The sequence below is a fragment of the Oncorhynchus masou genome, chromosome 31 (genome assembly GCF_036934945.1).
Source record: "Oncorhynchus masou masou isolate Uvic2021 chromosome 31, UVic_Omas_1.1, whole genome shotgun sequence".
Taxonomy (NCBI): domain Eukaryota; kingdom Metazoa; phylum Chordata; class Actinopteri; order Salmoniformes; family Salmonidae; genus Oncorhynchus; species Oncorhynchus masou.
The window spans coordinates 71,573,281-71,596,013 of NC_088242.1; the positions used below are offsets into that span (position 1 = coordinate 71,573,281).

At 43.0% G+C, this 22,733-nt stretch overlaps 1 protein-coding gene across 3 annotated transcripts in view; it reads right to left on the reverse strand.

Annotated features, from left to right (window-relative positions):
* LOC135524388 (talin-2-like) overlaps positions 1–22,733 on the reverse strand; it is a 152,347-nt gene that overhangs the window by 56,591 nt on the left and 73,023 nt on the right. For all 3 annotated transcript variants that reach the window (XM_064951882.1, XM_064951881.1, XM_064951883.1), the window contains 9 exons: positions 14,453–14,595; positions 6,461–6,588; positions 6,135–6,198; positions 5,905–6,009; positions 4,488–4,643; positions 3,549–3,650; positions 3,389–3,465; positions 1,999–2,185; positions 116–229 (listed from right to left, as the gene is read on the reverse strand). In XM_064951882.1, the coding sequence (XP_064807954.1) occupies positions 116–229; positions 1,999–2,185; positions 3,389–3,465; positions 3,549–3,650; positions 4,488–4,643; positions 5,905–6,009; positions 6,135–6,198; positions 6,461–6,588; positions 14,453–14,595 (1,076 nt within the window). The remainder of the gene's footprint in view (positions 1–115; positions 230–1,998; positions 2,186–3,388; positions 3,466–3,548; positions 3,651–4,487; positions 4,644–5,904; positions 6,010–6,134; positions 6,199–6,460; positions 6,589–14,452; positions 14,596–22,733) is intronic.

Below are 22,733 nucleotides of genomic sequence, written 5' to 3' on the forward strand. Positions count from 1 at the left end.
ACCAGAATGCATGGACCAAAAGATTCTGAGTATTGGAAAAGTTTTGAATGGTGAGATTTAGTGGCTGTTGTGTATAAAGGGGGATTAGTCTAGTAAATGGGAGGTGGGAACTCACCATGTCCTGGCCCAGTGGCGGCAGGTTATCTACCTCCCCCAGATCAGCCTGGGCCTGCTGCACCGCCTGCATACTGGTGTTAATGGTCCCCATCAGGGCCTGCTGGGCCAAGCTCTGACAATACATACAGTTGAAATCTGAAATTTACATACACCTTAACCAAATACATTTAAACTCAGTTTTTCACAATTCCTGACATTTAATCTTATTAAATATTCCCTGTTTTAGGTCAGTTAGTGTCACCACTTTATTTTAAGAATGTGAAATGTCAGAATAATAGTGGAGAGAATGATTTATTTAAGCTTTAATTTATTTCATCACATTCCCAGCGGGTCAGAAGTTTACATACACTCAATTAGTATTTGGTAGCATTCACTTTAAATTGTTTAACTTGGGTCAAATGTTTTGGGTAGCCTTCCACAAGCTTCCTACAATAAGTTGGATGAAATTTGGCCCCATTCCTCCTGACAGAGCTGATGTAACTGAGTCAGGTTTGTAGGCCTCCTTACACGCACACGCTTTTTCAGTTCTGCCCACAAATTTTCTATAGGATTGAGGTCAGGGCTTTGTGATGGCCACTCCAATACCTTGACTTTGTTGTCCTTAAGCCATTTTGCCACAACTTTGAAAGTATGCTTGGGGTCATTGTCCATTTGGAAGACCCATTTGTGACCAAGCTTTAACTTCCTGTCTTGATGTTGCTTCAATATATCCACATAATTTTCCTGACTCATGATACCATCTATTTTGTGAAGTGCACCAGTACCTCCTGCAGCAAAGCACCCCCACAACATGATGCTGCCACCCCCGTGCTTCATGGTTGGGATGGTGTTCTTCGGCTTGCAAGAGTCCCCCTTTTTCCTCTAAATATAACAATGGTCATTATGGCCAAACAGTTATATTTTCGTTTCATCGGACCAGAGAACATTTCTCCAAAACGTATGATCTTTGTCCCCATGTGCAGTTGCAAACTGTAGTCTGGCTTTTCTATGGCGGTTTTGGAGCAGAGGCTTCTTCCTTGCTGAGCGGCCTTTCAGATTATGTCGATGTAAGACTCGTTTTATTGTAGATATAGATACTTTTGTACCCGTTTCCTCCAGCATCTTCACAAGGTCCTTTGCTGTTGTTCTGGGATTGATTTGCACTTTTCGCACCAAAGTATGTTCATCTCTACGAGACAGAACGCATCTCCTTCCTGTGCGGTATGATGGCTGCGTGGTCCCATGGTGATCATACTTTTGTACTATTGTTTGTACAGATGAACGTTGTAACTTCAGGCATTTGGAAATTGCTTCCAAAGATGAACCAGACTTGGGGAGGACTACAAATGTTTTTGAGGTCTTGGCTGATTTCTTTTGATTTTCCCATGATGTCAAGTAAAGAGGGACTGAGTTTGAAGGTAGCCCTTGAAATACATCCACAGGTACACCTCCAATTGACTCAAATGGTGTCAATTAGCCTATCAGAAGCGTCTAAAGCCATGACATCATTTTGTGGAATTTTCCAAGCTGTTTAAAAGGCACAGTCAACTTAGTGTATGTAAACGTCTGACCCACTGGAATTGTGATACAATGAATTATAAGTGAAATAATCTGTCTGTAAACAATTGTTGAAAAAACTACTTGTGTCATACACAAAGTAGATGTCCTAACCGACTTGCCAAAACTATAGTTTTTAACAAGAAATTTGTGGAGTGGTTGAAAAACCAGTTTTGATTACTCCAATCTATGCGTATGTAAACTTCCGACTTCAACTGCACACACAGATAGTACAGATTTTTATACACAAACAAAGATCATAGTTAGTGATGGTGTAAGCAAGGTTCTCTGCACATCACTGCTCCTACTGTGTGTCATTTGCATGGGTGCCAGGGGCATGCTCACCAGTGGGGGCATGTGTCCTCTGTGCATCTGCCCTGTGGTGATCTGCTGCTGGGCAGAGGGCATGGTGCCCATGTTGAAGGTGTTGTCAGGGCAGCCGATGGACCCAGAGCGGATGATACCTGGCAGTGCTACCGAACCATGCTCCACACGACCCACCCTGTTGAACTGCTGCTGTAGGATGGTGGACCTGGATGAGGGAAGGAGGGAGAGAGAGAGAGAGAGAGAGAGAGACAGAGACAGAGATAGAGAGAGCAAGAGAGAGAGATGGAAAGAGTAATGGAAAGAGAGAGATTCAGACCTTTACAAGACAACCTCTGACAAGGTTGAAGTCGATGCTCAGTATTTTCTCCCTAACAATGGGACAGTAGTACCAAAACCTTTATAGTGAGTTAGCGACGATAGGCACTGAAAGACATGAAAAGCGCTGTTTTCCTGCCCTTGCAAACAGATGCCACACTCACTATTGGTTAATTACTGCTTATTTTGAGAGGCAGCAATTACGTTCTGTGCTGAGAACAAAAACATGAGTCCATTCGCACCTAAACAGCAGGGAGTGATATGATGCCCAGTGTCTATCACAGCAGGATCCGCTATGAGACAAACAGGTTTCCAATAACAACCGGTGTCTGGATTCGGCGTAACAGGACAAGAGTCCATCTGTATTATGGAGTCTTTAGGAGTCTGGCTGCAGGCCAGAAGGAAAACTAGGCAACCGGGATCAAAAAATATAAAAGACAAATACTTCCAAGAACACAATATCTTCCTGATGATTTCGTGTTTTTTTTGCAGAATAATATAACCGTCTTGCTCTGGGGTCTTTTTCTTATGGAGGTTATGAATAATGAAAAGCTAACATTTCTTATTTAACTAGGCAAGTCAGTTAAGAACAAATTAATATTTTACAATGACGGCCTACAAACCCTAACCCGGATGACACTGGGCCAATTGTGCGCCGCCCTAAGGGACTCCCAATCACGGCTGGTTGTGATACAGCCCAGGATCGAACCAGGGTCTGTAGTGACACCTCTAGCACTGAGATGCAGTGCCTTAGACCGTTGCGCCACTCGGGAGTACCAGGAGAGTTACTACATTCCTGAAGGAGAGGGACAGAGGGAATTCTAGGATAGTGTTTCAGAGAACACGTTAATCTCACTTATACTATACAGTATGTTATAGGTAAATTCAGTTTAACTCCTTTTCTGTTTCTTTTTCTCAGGGGTGTAATGCATGGCAGGCAGAAATGTGATTATATGCCACAATTAAACTAAGGTTTACATTCACATGAGGAATGAGGAACTAGCCTGTAGTCTCTGATTATGGCTGGTCAGCATTCTCAACGTGAATAGGACTGCACCTTATTAAGACCATGTGCATTATGAACCTTTCTTACTTCTTTGGAGAGACTGACTCCTCCAGCATGGTGGACTCCTCATCTCCCTCCAAGCCAAAACGATCCTTACTCTGCTTCTATTGAAGGGAATATCAAAAGGTGTCATAATAAAGAAAATAAAGTACTTGGGAAGTGTCTTCTCTGGTTTGTCTTGACTTACCTTTTTGAGGATGATGTCGATGTATCCTGCAATGAGCTGAGAGATCTGTTCCCCCTCTGTGGTCTGAACAGAGTAGTAACTCTCCTGGTACTCCCCAAAGTCCTGCAGCATACGAGCAGTTAGTCAGGAGAGATACTGAAGTTATAGCACAGGTCCACCTGGTGATACCTCTAGGAAATGGAGAAGTGTGTATATGTCGTATGGAGAGTACAGCAGCTTTCTCAGAGGTCAAGGTTAAACCAGGGCCTTCTACTTTGCCATGCTGTGCTCTAAGTTCAAAGTTTATTTCCATCCACACAAGCATAAAAAGATGTGGGAGTACTGAGAAAGAAGCTTAGAATGGACTAAAGGTATGTTGGCAACACCTTTACCATTCCTTCTCCTAATGAACAGACACATTTTGACTCCCTTCCACTACGAATTGCAGTCCTCAAAGAGCTGATTAAATATGAGAAATACACATTTTCAATATCAATATCACACACTTCAAAGGCTGCCTATGTGAGACAGAAAAGTAATATATCATTCAAATCAATGTTGGCAAATGCACCTTTGAGTATGTTGCATTTCTTATTAATCTTTAAATGGGTTATTCAGTTGAGTGAGGTCTGGCTTAATAAAGCGAGACGAAACAAAAAACAGCAATGTTGACAACAAACAAAATACTAAATTGAAAAAGCACTCAAATGAATAAAACATCCAAGTGCTTCACATTCTTCCAGTAAAATCACTTATATATATACAGTCTAATATATACTAGAACTGCTTATTAACAAGAAAGCACAATAACACTGTGGATTAGAGGTAGTAACAACAACACATACTATTTAGCAGTTATTTCTGTTGCTATATGGAGATGGCAGGGACAGAAGAGAGGTCAAGAGAGTGGAATGTGTTCCTGTGAATGTGGGATTGGAGTAGACAGAGGGCAGTTCATACCAGGGTGAAGCTCTTGGGAGAAGCAGCCCATCTCTTCACCGTGGTTAGGGGCCACTCCTGAACCACGTCTTTAGTCTTCTCTTCTACCCGCATCACCGACTCCTTGGTTATCCCCAGTAACCGAGGGACCAGCTTATTCTTGCTTTTCATCTTTTCCTAACAGACAAGACATAAGACAATATTTCCATAGGTGTTAAACACCTACACAGATGACTCACTGGGGGCATCTCTTTATTCAGAGAAATTAAAACCGCAGCAGAGCAGCACTGCGTGCCATAGATAGCACACATGCTCTGTTCTGTTTGTCTGTCCTGAGTCAGGAGCCCTAGTGGAGGAGGGTTGATGGGGAGTGACCTTGCAGAGTTCAGGCTTGTTTAACCGGGGCTCCCTGCTGTTTTGCTGAACAGGCCTTCCCCAGTCCCTCCTTCCCCAGGCCTCTGTTGCTAGGGGAGCCTCAGCCTGGCTGTCAGTTCGTCAGGATGGCGCTTCCACCAGCAGCAGCACTCTGCCTGGCTCTAGAGCCCTCCTCCTCTCTACCCACACACCATCCATTATGCCTCACTTCAGAGCATAAGCCGACTGTTGGCTCCACTCCAGCAATGCTGAACACTATGCACAATTAACGGTTAGGGGGACGGGGGAGTTGAAAAATACCTTTTCACGTCTCCAGGCAAATACTTTTATTGTCAGGTTCTAAAAGTAAAGCTCCTTGACAGGAACAAGGGAACCGCTTTAGAGCAACTTGTACAGACTCATTGTTATTCATCCAAGGTCAGATAACATTATGTTGATTATCATGGTAGCTATGTTTAGAGAACTATTCCAATTGTTCGTCTTTGCTTACTCAAGAAGTTGTTCACAGTGTATACAACTCAGGAAGTCAGATTTTGAACTCTTAATTGGTTTGACATGTTAGAGAAATGATCTTAAATCTGTAACCTTTTATTTCAGACATAGCAGGTGGGTGAGGTTTTGAAACATCTTCTGGTCTGGGACTCACAGCACAGGTGACCTGTCAGAGAGGTTTTATTGGCTGTAGTCCCACCATCACAGACAGGCTGAATTGCTTCAATATCATATTTAGGAGCCTTACAGTTATGAAAAGCTTGTTCTGGAAACACTGAGCTCGTTTAAGAGTGACACATAACAAATGAAAGGTTGCAATAAACTTCCAAATTGTGCATTACCTACACTATATCTATGTTTTTGGCTGTGGTTGCTGTGTGAGAGAGTGCTGCTAAAATGAATTATTTATCATGCTCTTAAAACTCCCAACTCCCTCTCCTCTCTCTCTCACCCACTCGCATACACACAGCTCTCAAGGCTAATCTTTACCTTGCAGTCAGCTGTATTTACATTGTAAATCCTTCAGTTGACTTCCTGTTGGAGAACACAATCCTCTCTTCTTATGTCTTACCTTCACCAGGAAGAAGGAGACCCCATATGTCGGAAGGGACCTTGCTAGTTTCGCATACTTCACTTTAGACTCAATCTCCGTCATTTCTCCGCAGGTTTTGTGATCCTGCGGGTCAGAGGGAAATAGGTGCAGCAATAAGAACTTTTCAGAGGCTTAAAATGTTCAAATGTTCTGAAAATTATTGATTTTAATTCACAGCTTTTTTTTTTTATTTCCCTTTGACAACATACCACAAATATTTTCTTCTCCGACCCTCTCTGCTTGATGTACTCTTTAGGTAGAAACTCCTTCAGGCTATGAGATAAATCACATTTTACAAATGTACACTCATGAGGCATTTCCCTTTTCAAAACATGCTTTCACACTTGAGGTCATTCTTACCTCAGCACCTACATTTTTCAAATGTTAACATTATTGCATGCACTCAAATGGGTATCCCAAAGAGAAGGATTGCATCTAAACTAGGATGGGAGGATTGAGACAGAGTGTCTAAAAGAATAGTAGTGTTGGAAAGTACAGTATAGTGTTGTTAATGATATCTGATAAGAGGACTTACTCTAGGAATCCAGGCTTGTGTTTGTGTTCGACATGGGGTCCAAACTGGATCTGAGCCTGAATTCCAGCAAACTCACAGGCTTTATCAAACGAAACAGGGTGGGAGCCGTTCAGTATGTCATCTCTGGCCTAGAGGAGAGAAGGAGACAGAAGAGAGAAAATAGTGTACTTTACACTGAGTTCAAGCGAGAGAGTAATGCAGCTTTTTCTGTCTTGAAAGTTGCTTCAGAGAAGAGTGCCTGCTAGGTGAAAAAATGTAAACCATCAGCAGGGATACAACATAAACACTTTACTTAGATGAATGGACTCAGAGGAGCCAAACAAGATTAGCTTGTAGCAATCCAAGACATTTGCTAAAACATATGAAATGGAACAGCCTCAAGCATTGATCATTACAGTCAGTGGTGACATATTAACAGTCAAAAACATGCACATTTCTCAGAATATTTCATCAACATTGCAGAGGGATCCACAATGTGTCATTAATAAGCTTTGAAAATGAAAGAGCAACTTTCACTGAGTGGTCTTTAATTATTACAATATGAACATTATATACAAAACAATAAACAGAACATAGTGCAGGCCTAAATTAAGTCCAAATTAATACTTAATGCCAGGCATCACTAATGCTTGATAGCAACCATGTAGCAACCTGTCCCCTGTCTGGCCACAACAGGAATGACTATTTCGATACATTTCCATCAAGGCTTCAGTTGGAATATACAGTTCCATTTTGCACCAATAATCTAAGGTATCTGTTATATTTAAATGTCTTGTCCATCAAAGCATTTGCATGTGGCCTGTGTTTCCTCATGGAGCCTGTCAGTTATATCTTTCTGTGTGTGTGTGTGTGTGTGTGTGTGTGTGTGTGTGTGTGTGTGTGTGTGTGTGTGTGTGTGTGTGTGTGTGTGTGTGTGTGTGTGTGTGTGTGTGTGTGTGTGTGTGTGTGTGTGTGTGTGTGTGTGTGTGTGTGTGTGTGTGTGTGTGTGTGTGTGTGTGTGTGTGTGTTTGTATGTATATATATATATATATATATATATATATATATATATATATATACACATGTGTGTGTGTGTGTGTGTGTTTGTGTGTGTGGCGCTCTCACTCACTCGCTCTCAATTCAATTTAAGGGCTTTATTGGCATGGGTTACATATGTTAACATTGCCAAAGCAAGTGACGTAGATAATAAACACAAGTGAAATAAACAATAAAAATGAACAGTAAACATTACAATCACAAAAGTTCCAAAAGAATAAAGACATTTCAAATGTCATATTATGTCTATATACAGTGTTGTAACGATGTGCAAATAGTTAAACAGGTTTGGGTTCTATTTACAATGGTAATTGTTCTTCACTGGTTGACCTTTTCTTGTGCCAACAGGTCACAAATCTTGCTACTGTGATGGAACACAGATATCTCTCCCAGTAGATATGGGAGTTTATGGAAGGTTTGGGAATCGGTTCCTTTTCGGTGGTGTAGAATTTAACGTCTCTTTTCTGGATTTTGATCATTAGCATGTATCGGCCTAATTCTGCTCTCTCTCTCGCACTGGCTCCCTCTCCCTCGGTGGTGCTCGCTGGCTCTCTCTCTTGCTGGCTCTCAATGGCTCTCTCTCTTGCTGGCTCTCAATGGCTCTCTCTCTTGCTGGCTCTCCGTGGCTCGCTCTCTCTCCGTGGCTCGCTCTCTCTCCGTGGCTTGCTCTCTCTCCGTGGCTCGCTCTCTCTCCGTGGCTCGCTCTCTCTCCGTGGCTCGCTCTCTCTCCGTGGCTCGCTCTTTCGCGATCCATATGGGTGGAGCTATCTGCCCTCTAGCATTGAGCCAATGGCCACCATTCCCCATATAAATGATTATTACATTTTGTTGCATAATAGTATTTTTTGGCAATGTGTCATACATTTTTATTGACAGAGCATACATCATCATGCGCTGTGAATACAAACGTAAAACAAGCTGGGGTTTAGCTCCCCTTGAGGTTCTTGAGAGAGCAGCCAAGGAAGTGAGAGAAGGGAAGAAGCCCATTTGAGCAGCAGCAAGGGATGCATTTTTGTTTTACTGAATGACACTGACAAAAAAAGAAAACGAACATGTACCTGTGTGAAAGAGAGGCTATGATAGAATATCAGAGGTACACAAGGTCTTATCTGATGACATGGAATTTGCTTAGCATAATATTAACCATCTTGCGGACCAGTTTCATGGGCTTAGTGGCCTCAAAGAGCGTGGACTCTACAGTTCTTGACACAAACCGTGCGCCTGGCATCTACTACCATACCCCGTTCAAAGTCACTTAAATATTTTGTCTTGCCCATTCACCCTCTGAACGGTACACTTATACAATCCATGTTTCAAGGCTTACAAATCCTTCATTAACCTGTCTCCTGAATGTTTTACATCCTCCTAACCAACTATGCTATTTTGTTAGGTTTTTGCATTGTTAGTAACTTATTTTGTACATAATGTTGCTGCTACCGTCTCTTATGACCCAAAAATAACTTCTGGCCATCAGAACAGCGATTACTCACCACGAACTGTAAGAAGCTTTTTCCTTTAACGCGTCCGACAAGAAGGATATACTGCTTTCCTGGGAACAGGTCCAAATCCCCGTCATTTGCGTGAAGAAAAGACGAAGGAAAAGGGGCGCAGGTTTGGCTGCCTTCTAAGAATCCGTAGGCGAGAGAGTAAACTCCCACTGCCATCTGTTCTACTGGCTAACATGCAATCATTGGAAGATAAAATTGATGACCTACAATTATCCAAACAATGGGACATTAAAAACGAATATCTTATGTTTCACTGAGTCGTGGCTGAACGACAACATGGATAACAGAGAAGAAGCTATGTCTGGTAAGACGAGGGGCAGGGGGGTGTCTATTTGTCAATAACAGCTGTTGCGCGATGTCTAATATTAAATAAGTCTCAAGGTATTGCTCACCTGAGGTAGAGAACCTTATGATAAGCTGTAGACCCCACTACCTACCAAGAGAGTTCTCATCTATATTATTCGTAGCATTATATTTACCACCAAAGACCGATGCTGGCACTAAGACCGCACTCAACCAACTCTATAAGGCCATAAGAAAACAACAAAATGCTCATCCAGAAGTGGCGCTCCTAGTGGCTGGGGACTTTATTGCAGTCAAACTTAAAAATAGTTTAACCAAATTTTTACCAGCATGTCACATATGCAACCAGAGGAAACAAAGCTCTAGACCACCTTTACTCCACACCCAGAGATGCATACAAAGCTCGCCCCCGCCCTCCATTTGGCAAATCTGACCATAATTATATCCTCCTGATTCCTGTTTACAAGCAAAAACTAAAGCAGGAAGTACCAGTGACTCTCAATACGGAAGTGGTCAGATGACCTGGATGCTACTACAGGATTGTTTTGCTAGCACAGACTGGAATATGTTCCGGGACCACCTCAGTCATCGGCTTCATCAATAAGTGCATCGGCGACGTCGTCCCCACAGTGACTGTACGTACACATCCCAAACAGAAGCTAAGGAATACAGGCAACATCCGCATTGAGCTAAAGGCCAGAGCTGAAGCTTTCAAGGAGCGGGACACTAATCCGGACACTTGTAAGAAATCCCGCTATGCCCTCAGACAATCCATCAAACAAGCAAAGTGTCAATACAGGATTAAGATTGAAACCTACTACACCGGCTCTGATGTGGCAGGGCTTTTACGGACTACAAAATTATTAGGGACTACAAAGGGAAACCCAGAAGTGAGCTGCCCAGTGACGCGAGCCTACCAGATGAGCTAAATGCCTTTTATGCTTGCTTCAAGGCAAGCAACACTGAGCACCAGCTGTTCTGGATGACTGTGTGATAACGCTCTCGGTAGCCGATGTGAGCAAGACCTTAACAGGTCAACATTCACAAAGCAGCGGGGCAAGACGGATTAACAGGACGTGTACTCAAAGCATGCGCGGACCAACTGGTAAGTGTCTTCATTGACATTTTCAACCTCTCCCTGGCCGAGTCTGCAATAGCAACATGCTTCAAGCAGACCACCATAGTGTTCTTTGGCACAGGAATTGAAGGTAACCTGCCTAAATGACTACTGTTTTATACACTCAGTGTGTATCTGAATGTAGGCATGCATTTGAGAAATACAACATACCACACCCCCATTTCATTAACTAAACTTTGACCTACCAGCACCATCATCCACTGTCAAAGGACACCATCACCCACTTACCCTGTGTCTATGCTCAACTTACCCCATAACCACTTTGTTTGGACCAGCTATGTTTTCGAAACTATTATGTTTATATAAATTCAGATTTTATTTCCAGGGATACACAACATTCTGAAATATATGTAGATATCTTTGTTTGATAGAATACTATATTTCCCTTGAAGTAGTAATGCTGAATGCAAAACATAGCTCAACATACCTCACTCTCTGTTAGCACTAATGTCAATCAGTCTACTACTGTACCCTAGAGAGTTCCACCATTAACCTGGGGGGAATATTACAGCAATGAACAAACGCTGACAATGAGATAATTGCCTAATTCATACCACCGTAAATTGCCTGACTAACCAGATAACAACTCAATAGGAAAATCAATAACAAGGACCTCCATGCCACAGCAAAACACATGGATATTCTGTTTAGAACGTGTGTAGACTGGATTGGTTACACATATACTGCATTTAGATGAGACTCTACATACAAGAACAATCAAGAAACTGAAGCTCTGATGAAAAGGGGGACAAAACTAGGCTTGGATGGTATAACGTACTTACCATATACCTCGTACTTTGAAGTACCGATGGTAGGATTTTCATTATGTCATCTCACAAAAAATGGAATGTTTGTTTACAAAAAGTACATGGCGCAAACGTGCCGATCCACTGTTGATCAGCACAAGAGGTGATCAAGATACACTTGAAAGTCACTATTAATGTCTGCCAGCTAAATATCTTATAACTATAAACTTAACTATCTTAGATGTGCTAAATACATTTTCTCTAGCACAGGGCTCTACGCATTTGGTTTGCTAACTTGCAAGCTATAATGTTCGGTGGCTAGCTTAGAATATTTAAGCTTATTGGTTACAGCAGAGACACTCAATCCACCTCTGGATTAAATGTGAGTATTGCCAAGTGCTGAAATCCATACATTTGAAGAAAAAGTTAATCAAATAGAACCACCGACTGTTTTCTCATTGCTGTTGCTCTAAGTTGTGCCAATTGAATCTCAAGGAAACAGTCAGTGGTTGAATTTGATTAGCATTTTATTAAAAAGTATGGATTTGAGCAAAGAAAGGCACACAACAACAGATGACAAATATAGGTACATGGTAAGGATTTAAGAATTGACTTTATTTTATTTTATTATCACCGCTTAGCGACTCGAAGGAGTCAGAGGGTAATTAAAAAAACTATAATCTGTGTTCAACAAGGAGTTGAGGTACTTGGCAAGTGTGAGTAAAGCCTTTTGAAATAGTTATTTGTGGGCATTCATTAGCATTTAGCTCGTGTCCACAATGAAAATTAGTTAGTACTTTGCTAGCATTTTCTAGCATAACAAAGATTTCAATAATACATTGGAAAGAAATGGTGCCACTCGTGTGCAGGAACAGTATGAAGATGTGGAAATGTGGATACCGCCCAACTCAACACAAAGGTTGTTGCTATGGCGCTGTATTTCCTGTAGTAGTGGAGTAGATAGATGTGTGAAAGGAGTGGATTGTCTGGTGTCTGGTTATGAATGCTGGGGCTGTAACTGCTGGAGAACCCCGCTGGGTGGAGGGGAGCGGATGAGATCATGGAAGCTGCACATCATTAATAAACATTGGGGCTCATCACTAAGAGGCTCTCCCTAAAGAATGCCAGGGATGATACTATAATACTACACTCACTAAATGAACCTACTAAGTCAGTCTCCTATGGTAATGGTTGCATGGTGAATGAGGACTATTCCATCATAGCAGAATAGAGACATTGACAAGAAGCATGTGTAGTACGGTCATGTTCCTTAGACGCATCTGAGAGCACTGCAGAGGGAGAAGTCTTGGAAGGAAGGAGTGAGAGAGTGGATGTGGGGCCTGGGGTGTGTTCCAGCCAGAGAATGCTCCCTCTCTTCTTGCTCTGTCAGGCCTTTTTAATATTGTGACAAATTAGAGTCACTGGAGTCTGAGGCAACACCATCTGGGGGGGGGGGCCTCTGATCAGCATGTGTGAGTGTGTGTGTATGTATGTGTGTCTGCGTGCTTCTGTGTGTGTGACTGAGTGAAAACAAGAAAGGGAGGGGAAGGCAGCAAGAGGAGAAAAAGGACAAATAGCTAGAGGAAGGAAATGTGTTTTTGTGAGAAAGAATACAGGCTTGTGTTTGTGAGAGAAGGGAATGCATGATGGAACACTGCAATGTATGCCAGAGTAAGCGGGTGTGGGTGTGTCATAATTTTTATGGGATTGAGAGGGCGTGAGGAAAAAAAACAGAGAGAGGGAGAGAGGGAAGGAGTCAGGGCAAGAGAGAGAGATAAAAGAGTGAAGGGAGGATAGGGAGAATGGATAGTGTTAACTATAGATGTATTTATGGACTGTAACTCGGATGCAGCATGTAAGACAAGGAGGGAGTTCACAATGGATGTACAGTACAGTATTTATGTAGGTGTCTGAGTGTGTGTGTGTGTGTGTGTGTGTGTGTGTGTGTGTGTGTGTGTGTGTGTGTGTGTGTGTGTGTGTGTGTGCGCGCATGCGTGCATGTGTATTTATGGTGGTATATATGTGTATACCGTATATATACACCGCCATAAAAAAGACAGACTACGGTTTGCAACTGCACATGGGGACAAAGATCATACTTTTTGGAGAAATGTCCTCTGGTCTGATGAAACAAAAATAGATCTGTTTGGCCATAATGACCATCGTTATGTTTGGAGGAAAAAGGGGGAGGCTTGCAAGCCCGAAGAACACCATCCTAACCGTGAAGCACGGGGGTGGCAGCATCATGTTGTGGGGTGCTTTGCTGCAGGAGGGACTAGTGCACATCACAAAATAGATGGCATTATGAGGCAGGAAAATGATGTGGATATATTGTGGAAGGCTACCCAAAACATTTGACCCAAGTTAAAACATTTCAAGGCAATGCTACCAAATACTAAGTGAGTGTATGTAAACTTCTAACCCACTGGGAATGTGATGAAAGAAATAAAAACTGAAATAAATAATTCTCTCTACTATCATTCTGACATTTCATATTCTTAAAATAAAGGGGTGATCCTAACTGTCTTAACACAGGGAATTGTCACTAGGATTAAATGTTAGGAATGGTGAAAACCTGAGTTTAAATGTATTTGGCCAAGATGTATGTAAACTTCTGACTTCAACTGTATATGTGTACAGTACCGTGCATAGAATGTTCCTCTGTGAGTCCAGGTGTCAGCGGGGAGCCCTCCTCTCAATCTCAAGGCAGGGGAAGCTAATGTGGATGCAGTGAGGTGTGCAGTGAGCAAAGCATGCCTGGTGTAGTGCAGGCTCAGCTGACCCCCCCCCCCCAGGGTACTCCCTGTGTCAGCAGCCCTCTCTCTTACTCCAACTCCATCCACACTGTAGTGTAGAACAACACTGTAGTGTACAACCAGCCTTGCAAGGTTGACCCAATCCCCACAGCACAGCAACATAAGATTGCCTGTCTGTGATCCACATTCACATACCCCTGTAAGCCAGGCCCAGCTCATCCTCTGAGAACTGCAGTACCATCAAAGCTGCATAAGCCAGCGAGCTTGTGATGCAACAGTACCAGCAAGGATGTAGGACAGAACGCTGCATAGGAGCTACAGCCCCATAGCCTTGGGCAGGAGATTCAGCTTTGTTTGTGATGATGTCTGTTTTATTGACCGAAGGAGTACATGAAGAGTCAGGGGAGGGAAGAGTAGAGCAGAATTGAGGAGGCTAGTTTATTACAGCTGTATTACTGTATGCCAGGCAGCAATGAGCATAGAGAGAGAGAAAGAGGGGGTCTGACCTGTACATAGAGAAGGTTGAGCTGGACAGGGTCTCGTGAGTCCACATTCTGGTCGGAGTAGAAGAACTTGCGTCTGAGCAGCAGCATCTCACTCTCCTCCACCCCCTGCTCTCTGAACGTCCGGCTGTGGTCCAGCCAGTTCACTGACAACAGAAAAAAAACACATTCACCTACAGTACCAGTGAAATGTTTGGACACACCTACTCATTCAAGGGTTTTTCTTTATTGCTGCTATTTTCTACATTGTAGAATAATGGTGAAGACATCAAAACTGTTAAATAACATATATGGAATCATGTAGTAACCACAAAAGTGTTAAACAAATCAAAATATATTTGAGATTCTTCAAAGTAGCCACACTTTGCCTTGACAGCTTAGCACACTCTGGCATTCTCTCAACCAGATTCACCTGGAATGCTTTTCCAACAGTCTAAGGAGTTCCCACAGATGCCGAGTACTTATTGTCTGCTTTTCCTTCACCCTGTGGTCCATCTCATCCCAAACCATCTCAATTGGGTTGAGGTCAGGTGATTGTGGAGGCCAAGTCATCTGATGCAGCACTCCACTATCCTTCTTGGTCAAATAGCCCTTACACAGCCTAGAGGTGTGTTGGGTCATTGTCCTGTTGAAAAACAAATGATATAGTCCCACTAAGCGCAAACCAGATGGGATGGCATATTGCTACTGAATGCTGTGGTAGCCATGCTGGTTAAGTGTGCCTTGAATTCTAAATAAATCACAGACAGTGTCACCAGCAAAGCACCCCGACACCATCACTCCTCCTCCATGGTTCACGGGGGGAACCACACATGCAGAGATCATCCGTTCACCTACTCTGCTTCTCATGAAGACACGGTGGTTGGAACCAGAAATCTCAAATTTGGACTCATCAGACTAAAGTACCGATGTCCACCGGTCTAATGTCCTTAACTTCCGGTGCCGACAGAGATGGCCGCCTAACTTCGCGTTCCTAGGAAACTATGCAGTTTTTTGTTTTTTTACGTGTTATTTCTTACATTAGTACCCCAGGTCATCTTAGGTTTCATTACATACAGTCGAGAAGAACTACTGAATATAAGATCAGCGTCAACTCACCATCAGTACGACCAAGAATATGACTTTCGCGAAGCGGATCCTGTGTTCTGCCTTTCAACCAGGACAACGGAATGGATCCCAGCCGGCGACCCAAAAAACGACTTCGTAAAAGAGGGAAACGAGGCGGTCTTCTGGTCAGACTACGGAGACGGGCACATCGTGCCCCACTTCCTAGCATTCTTCTCTCCAATGTCCAGTCTCTTGACAACAAGGTTGATGAAATCCGAGCAAGGGAAGCATTCCAGAGGGACATCAGAGACTAACGTTCTTTGCTTCACGGAAACATGGCTCACTGGAGAGACGCTCTCGGATGCGGTGCAGCCAGCGGGTTTCTCCACACATTGCGCCGACAGAAACAAACACCTTTCTGGTAAGAAGAGTGTCGGGGGCGTATGGCTAACGAGACGTGGTGTGATCACAGAAACATACAGGAACTCAAATCCTTCTGTTCACCTGATTTAGAATTCCTCACAATCAAACGTAGACCGCATTATCTACCAAGAGAATTCTCTTCGAATATAATCACAGCCGTATATATTCCCCCCCAAGCAGACACATCGATGGCTCTGAACGAACTTTATTTGACTCTTTGCAAACTGGAATCCATACATCCTGAGGCTGCATTCATTGTTGCTGGGGATTTTAACAAGGCTAATCTGAAAACAAGACTCCCTAAAATGTATCAGCATATCGATTGCACCACCAGGGCTGGCAAAACCTTGGATCACTGTTATTCTAACTTCCGCGACGCATATAAGGCCCTGCCCCGCCCCCCTTTCGGAAAAGCTAACCACGACTCCATTTTGCTGATCCTGCCAACAGACAGAAACTAAAACAAGAAGCTCCCACGCTGAGGTCTGTCCAACGCTGGTCCGACCAAGCTGATTCCACACTCCAAGACTGCTTTCGTCACGTGGACTGGGACATGTTTCGTATTGCGTCAGGCAACAACATTGACGAATACGCTGATTCGGTGTGCGAGTTCATTAGAACATGCGTTGAAGATGTCGTTCCCATAGCAACGATTAAAACATTCCCTAACCAGAAACCGTGGATTGATGGCAGCATTCGCGTGAAACTGAAAGCGCGAACCACTGCTTTTAATCAGAGCAAGGTGACTGGTAACATGACCGAATACAAACAGTGCAGCTATTCCCTCCGCAAGGCTATCAAACAAGCTAAGCGTCAGTATAGAGACAAAGTAGAATCTCAATTCAACGGCTCAGACACAAGAGGTATGTGGCAGGGTCTACAGTCAATCACGGACTACAAGATGAAATCCAGCTCAGTCACGGACCAGGATGTCTTGCTCCCAGGCAGACTAAATAACTTTTTTGCCCGCTTTGAGGACAATACAGTGCCACTGACACGGCCTGCAACGGAAACATGCGGTCTCTCCTTCACTGCAGCCGAGGTGAGTAAAACATTTAAACGTGTTGACCCTCGCAAGGCTGCAGGCCCAGACGGCATCCCCAGGCGCGCCCTCAGAGCATGCGCAGACCAGCTGGCTGGTGTGTTTACGGACATATTCAATCAATCCCTATACCAGTCTGCTGTTCCCATATGCTTCAAGAGGGCCACCATTGTTCCTGTTCCCAAGAAAGCTAAGGTAACTGAGCTAAACAACTACCACCCCATAGCACTCACTTCCGTCATCATGAAGTGCTTTGAGAGACTAGTCAAGGACCATATCACCTCCACCCTACCTGACACCCTAGACCCACTCCAATTTGCTTACCGCCCAAATAGGTCCACAGACGACGCAATCTCAACCACACTGCACACTGCCCTAACCCATCTGGACAAGAGGAATACCTATGTGAGAATGCTGTTCATCGACTACAGCTCGGCATTTAACACCATAGTACCCTCCAAGCCCGTTATCAAGCTCGAGACCCTGGGTCTCGACCCCGCCCTGTGCAACTGGGTACTGGACTTCCTGACGGGCCCCCCCAGGTGGTGAGGGTAGGCAACAACATCTCCACCCCGCTGATCCTCAACACTGGGGCCCCACAAGGGTGCGTTCTGAGCCCTCTCCTGTACTCCCTGTTCACCCACGACTGCGCGGCAATGCACGCCTCCAACTCAATCATCAAGTTTGCGGACGACACAACAGTGGTAGGCTTGATTACCAACAACGACGAGACGGCCTACAGGGAGGAGGTGAGGGCCCTCGGAGTGTGGTGTCAGGACAATAACCTCACACTCAACGTCAACAAAATTAAGGAGATGATTGTGGACTTCAGGAAACAGCAGAGGGAACACCCCCCTATCCACATCGATGGAACAGTAGTGGAGAGGGTAGTAAGTTTTAAGTTCCTCGGCATACACATCACAGACAAACTAAATTGGTCCACTCACACAGACAGCATCGTGAAGAAGGCGCAGCAGCGCCTCTTCAACCTCAGGAGGCTGAAGAAATTCGGCTTCTCCCCAAAAAAACTCACAAACTTCTACAGATGCACAATCGAGAGCGTCCTGGCGGGCTTTATCCCGCCCACAACCGGAGGGTAGTGAGGTCTGCACAACGTATCACCGGGGGCAAACTACCTGCCCTCCAGGACACCTACACCACCCGATGTTACAGGAAGGCCATAAAGATCATCAAGGACAACACCCACCCGAGCCACTGCCTGTTCACCCCGCTATCATCCAGAAGGTGAGGTCAGTACAGGTGCATCAAAGCTGGGACCGAGAGACTGAAAAACAGCTTCTATCTCAAGGCCATCAGACTGTTAAACAGCAACCACTAACATTGAGTGGCTGCTGCCAACACACTGACTCAACTCCAGCCACTTCAATAATGGGAATTGATGGGAAAGGATATAAAATATATCACTAGCCACTTTAAACAATGCTACCTAATATAATGTTTACATACCCTACATTATTCATCTCATATGTATACGTATATACTGTACTCTATATCATCTACTGCATCCTTATGTAATACATGTATCACTAGCCACTTTAACTATGCCACTTTGTTTACATACTCATCTCATATGTATATACTGTACTCGATACCATCTACTGTATCTTGCCTATGCTGCTCTGCACCATCACTCATTCATATCTTTATGTACATATTCTTTATCCTTTTACACTGTGTATAAGATATTAGTTTTGGAATTGTTAGTTAGATTACTTGTTGGTTATTACTGCATTGTCGGAACTGGAAGCACAAGCATTTCGCTACACTCGCATTAACATCTGCTAACCATGTGTTGGTGACAAATAAAATTTGATTTGATGATTTGATTTACTCGTGTTTCTTGGCCCAAACAAGTCTCTTCTTCTTATTGGTGTCTTTCAGTAGTAGTTTCTTTGCAGCTATTCGACCATGAAGGCCTGATTCACAGTCTCCTCTGAACAGTTGATGGTGAGATGTGTCTGTTACTTGAACACTGTGAAGCATTTACTTGGGCTGCAATTTCTGAGGCTGGTAACTAATGACGCTGGGTCTTCTTTCCTGTGGCGGTCCTCATGAGAGTCAGCTTCATCATAGCACCTGATGGTTTTTGCGACTGCACTTGAAGAAATGTTAAAGTTCTTGAAATGTGATGTATTGACTGACCTTCATGTCTTAAAGTAATGAGCTGTTCTTGCCATAATATGAACTTGGTCTTTTACCAAATAGGCCTATCTTCTGTATACCACCTCTACCTTGTCACAACACAACTGATTTGCTCAAACGCATTAAGAAGGAAATAAATTCCACAAATTAAATTTTAACAAGGCACTCCTGTTAATTGAAATGCATTCCAGGTGACAGCCTCATGAAGCTGGTTGAGAGAATGCCAAAAGTATGCAAAGCTGTCATCAAGACAAAGGGTGGCTACTTTGAAAAATCTCAAATATAAAACATATTTAGATTTGTTTAAATTTTTGTTGGGTTACTACATGATTCCATGTGTTATTTCATCGTTTTGATGTCTTCACTATTATTCTACAATGTAGTAAATAGTAGCAATAAAGAAAAGCCCTTGAATGAGTAGGTGTGTCCAAACTTTTGACTGATATTGTACAATATGTATACAGAGAAACATACACTTCTGCTACTGGGATTAGGCATGCTGACAGTCAAATAAAGCAGATGGGTCTAGACAAGCAGATTTAAATTACAGGGCAAAAATTAACTTTTTATCTCTCAAAAACTAATCACCAAGTGAAGTTTGACTAAACACGAGGGCAGTAATTTGCATACTGTTCTGCTGAGAATAAGGAGACATTTTGAAGATGATTTATGAATTCAAACTTTTCCAAATACAACCTCTGTCCAGGGCCGTCAGAGTTTCGTAACATTCAGGGTTCAGTCCTGAAGTCCAGGGGCTGAGGGGTTTAATGGCCCGAGACAAAAGTAGTATTTTCTCAAATAATTTCCTGCAATCCAACGTTAATTTTACATGACTGACAATACAATAAAAAAAAAATATATACCACATAAAATAACAAGCTATTCTGATATTGACATACTGAGATCAATAAAATCAACGGCCAAACATCTTAGATGTAACCAACAGCCAATGAAAAGAGTGGATTCACTGATCTTAAACCTACAATATGAGGAGGAAATTATAGTCCAGCAACTTTCCAGCGGCACTCACTTAAATGTCTTCTGCAATTGCATTTGGAAATATTGCAAAAGACCTATTAGCTGCTGCCTGCTGTTCATTGACATCCACATTGACAGCCATAACTTGACATTGCTGGCAACAGCTGTTTAATATATTTGCGGCGCAGGCTGCCCAATGGCAGGATTCCCGACTGTAGGCATACAGTATGCGTTTAAGTGACAAAATACAATATACAGGATTTTTTTTAAGCTACTGACCCTCTCTGGCAAAATGATGCTCTCCGGTGTAGTATTTTCAATGATTTCATTTATTTCTGTAGAGATTGGAGTAATTATATAATTTGGTACATTTATTTACATTTATCTGCAACACCTCCGGCACCCTTTCCTGTGGTGCTAGGTTTTCTTCCATGCGCTGTGCTCTCCAAGGCCAAATAATCAACACTTCTTATTAATAATTCAATGGATTGTGGTCAGAAATCCCATATGAGGTTATTGTGTAGGTAGGCCTACTGTTACAATAATATTTTAAATAATGTATCAGCAAGTAGCCTAGCCTGCAATTACAAAATAATAAATACAGTAAGTCAAAGAATCCAACAATGGTTACAGCTACAGTGCATTCAGAAAGTATTCAGACCCCTTCCCTTTCACACATTCTGTTACATTACAGCCTTATTCTAAAATGTATTACATTTACTTTTCTCATCAATCTACACATAATACCCCATAATGACAGTGAAAACCGGTTTGTAGAACTACCTTACTGACATAGGTGCATAGGTGCATCCTGTTTCAATTGATCATCCTTGAGATGTTTCTTCAATTTGATTGGAGCCACCAGTGGTAAATTCAATTGATTGGACATGATTTGGAAACCATATCTGCAGCACTCCACCAACCAGGCATTTATGGTAGAGTGGCCCGACGTTAGCCACTTCTCAGTAAAAGTCACCTGACAGCCCACTTGGAGTTTGCCAAAAGACACCTAAAGGACTCTCAAACCATGAGAAAAAAGATTCTCGGGTCTGATGAAACCAAGATTGAACTCTTTGGCCCAAATACCAACCGTCACGTCCGGAGAAATCCAGGCACCATTCCTATGGTAAAGCATGATGCTGGCAGCATCATGCTGTGGGCATATTTTTCAGCTGCAGGGACTGGGAGACTAGTCAGGATTGAGGGAAAGATGAACGGAGCAAAGTACAGAGAGATCCTTAAAGCAAACCTGCTCCAGAGCGCGCAGGACAACAGACTGGAGTGGAGGATCACCTTCCAACAGGATAGTGACCCTAAGCACACAGCTAAGAAGTGCCTACACAGAAGTGGCTCAATAAAAAAAGCTATATTTAAAAAAAATCCTAAAACATCAAATTAGGCCTACCTAATTATACATTAGGCAATCATCACTGACAATTGTGAATGATAATTCTTCATGTTTTACAGGTGAAAAGTCCATGCTGCATGCATGCCAACCATTTGATCCAAATCAATTTCATGGGAAAATGCATTTCGACCTTCTTGAATGATGTAGGCTAAGTAGCCTAACTAATGTTTAATTTAATTTTAGAGCAGATGGCGTTAAACACAGCCACCTGGATTTTGTTTCAATCAAAGCATATGATGTGTGCTGTTGAGTTCTGTCCTAATGAGATAAAAAATAATAATAAATAAAGCACAATCATCCTCACAAGAAATGATGTGGTGTTTTTGGTCTAACAGTATCTTAACTATCGACAGTGGGGCAAAAAAGTATTTAGTCAGCCACCAATTGTGCAAGTTCTCCCCCTTAAAGAGATGAGAGGCCTGTAATTTTCATCATAGGTACACTTCAACTATGACAGACAAAATGAGAAAAAAAAAATCACATTGTAAGATTTTTAATGAATTTATTTGCAATGTATTCAATAAGTATTTGGTCACCAACAAACAAGCAAGATTTCTGGCTATCACAGACCTGTAACAACTTCTTTAAGAGGCTCCTCTGTCCTCCACTCGTTACCTGTATTAATGGCACCTGTTTGAACTTGTTATCAGTATAAAAGACACCTGTCCACAACCTCAAACAGTCACACTCCAAACTCCACTATGGCCAAGACCAAAGAGCTGTCAAAGGACACCAGAAACAAAATTGTAGACCTGCACCAGGCTGGGAAGACTGAATCTGCAATAGGTAAGCAGCATGGTTTGAAGAAATCAACTGTGGGAGCAATTATTAGGAAATGGAAGGCATACAAGACCACTGATAATCTCCCTTGATCTGGGGCTCCACGCAAGATCTCACCCGTGGGGTCAAAATGATCACAAGAACGGTGAGCAAAAATCCCAGAACCACACGGGGGGACCTAGTGAATGACCTGCAGAGAGCTGGGACCAAAGTAACAAAGCCTACCATCAGTAACACACTACGCCGCCAGGGACTCAAATCCTGCAGTGCCAGACGTGTCCCGCTGCTTAAGCCAGTACATGTCCTGGCCCATCTGAAGTTTGCTAGAGAGCATTTGGATGATCCAGAAGAAGATTGGGAGAATGTCATATGGTCAGATGAAACCAAAATATAACTTTTTGGTAAAGACTCGACTCGTCGTGTTTGGAGGACAAAGACTGCTG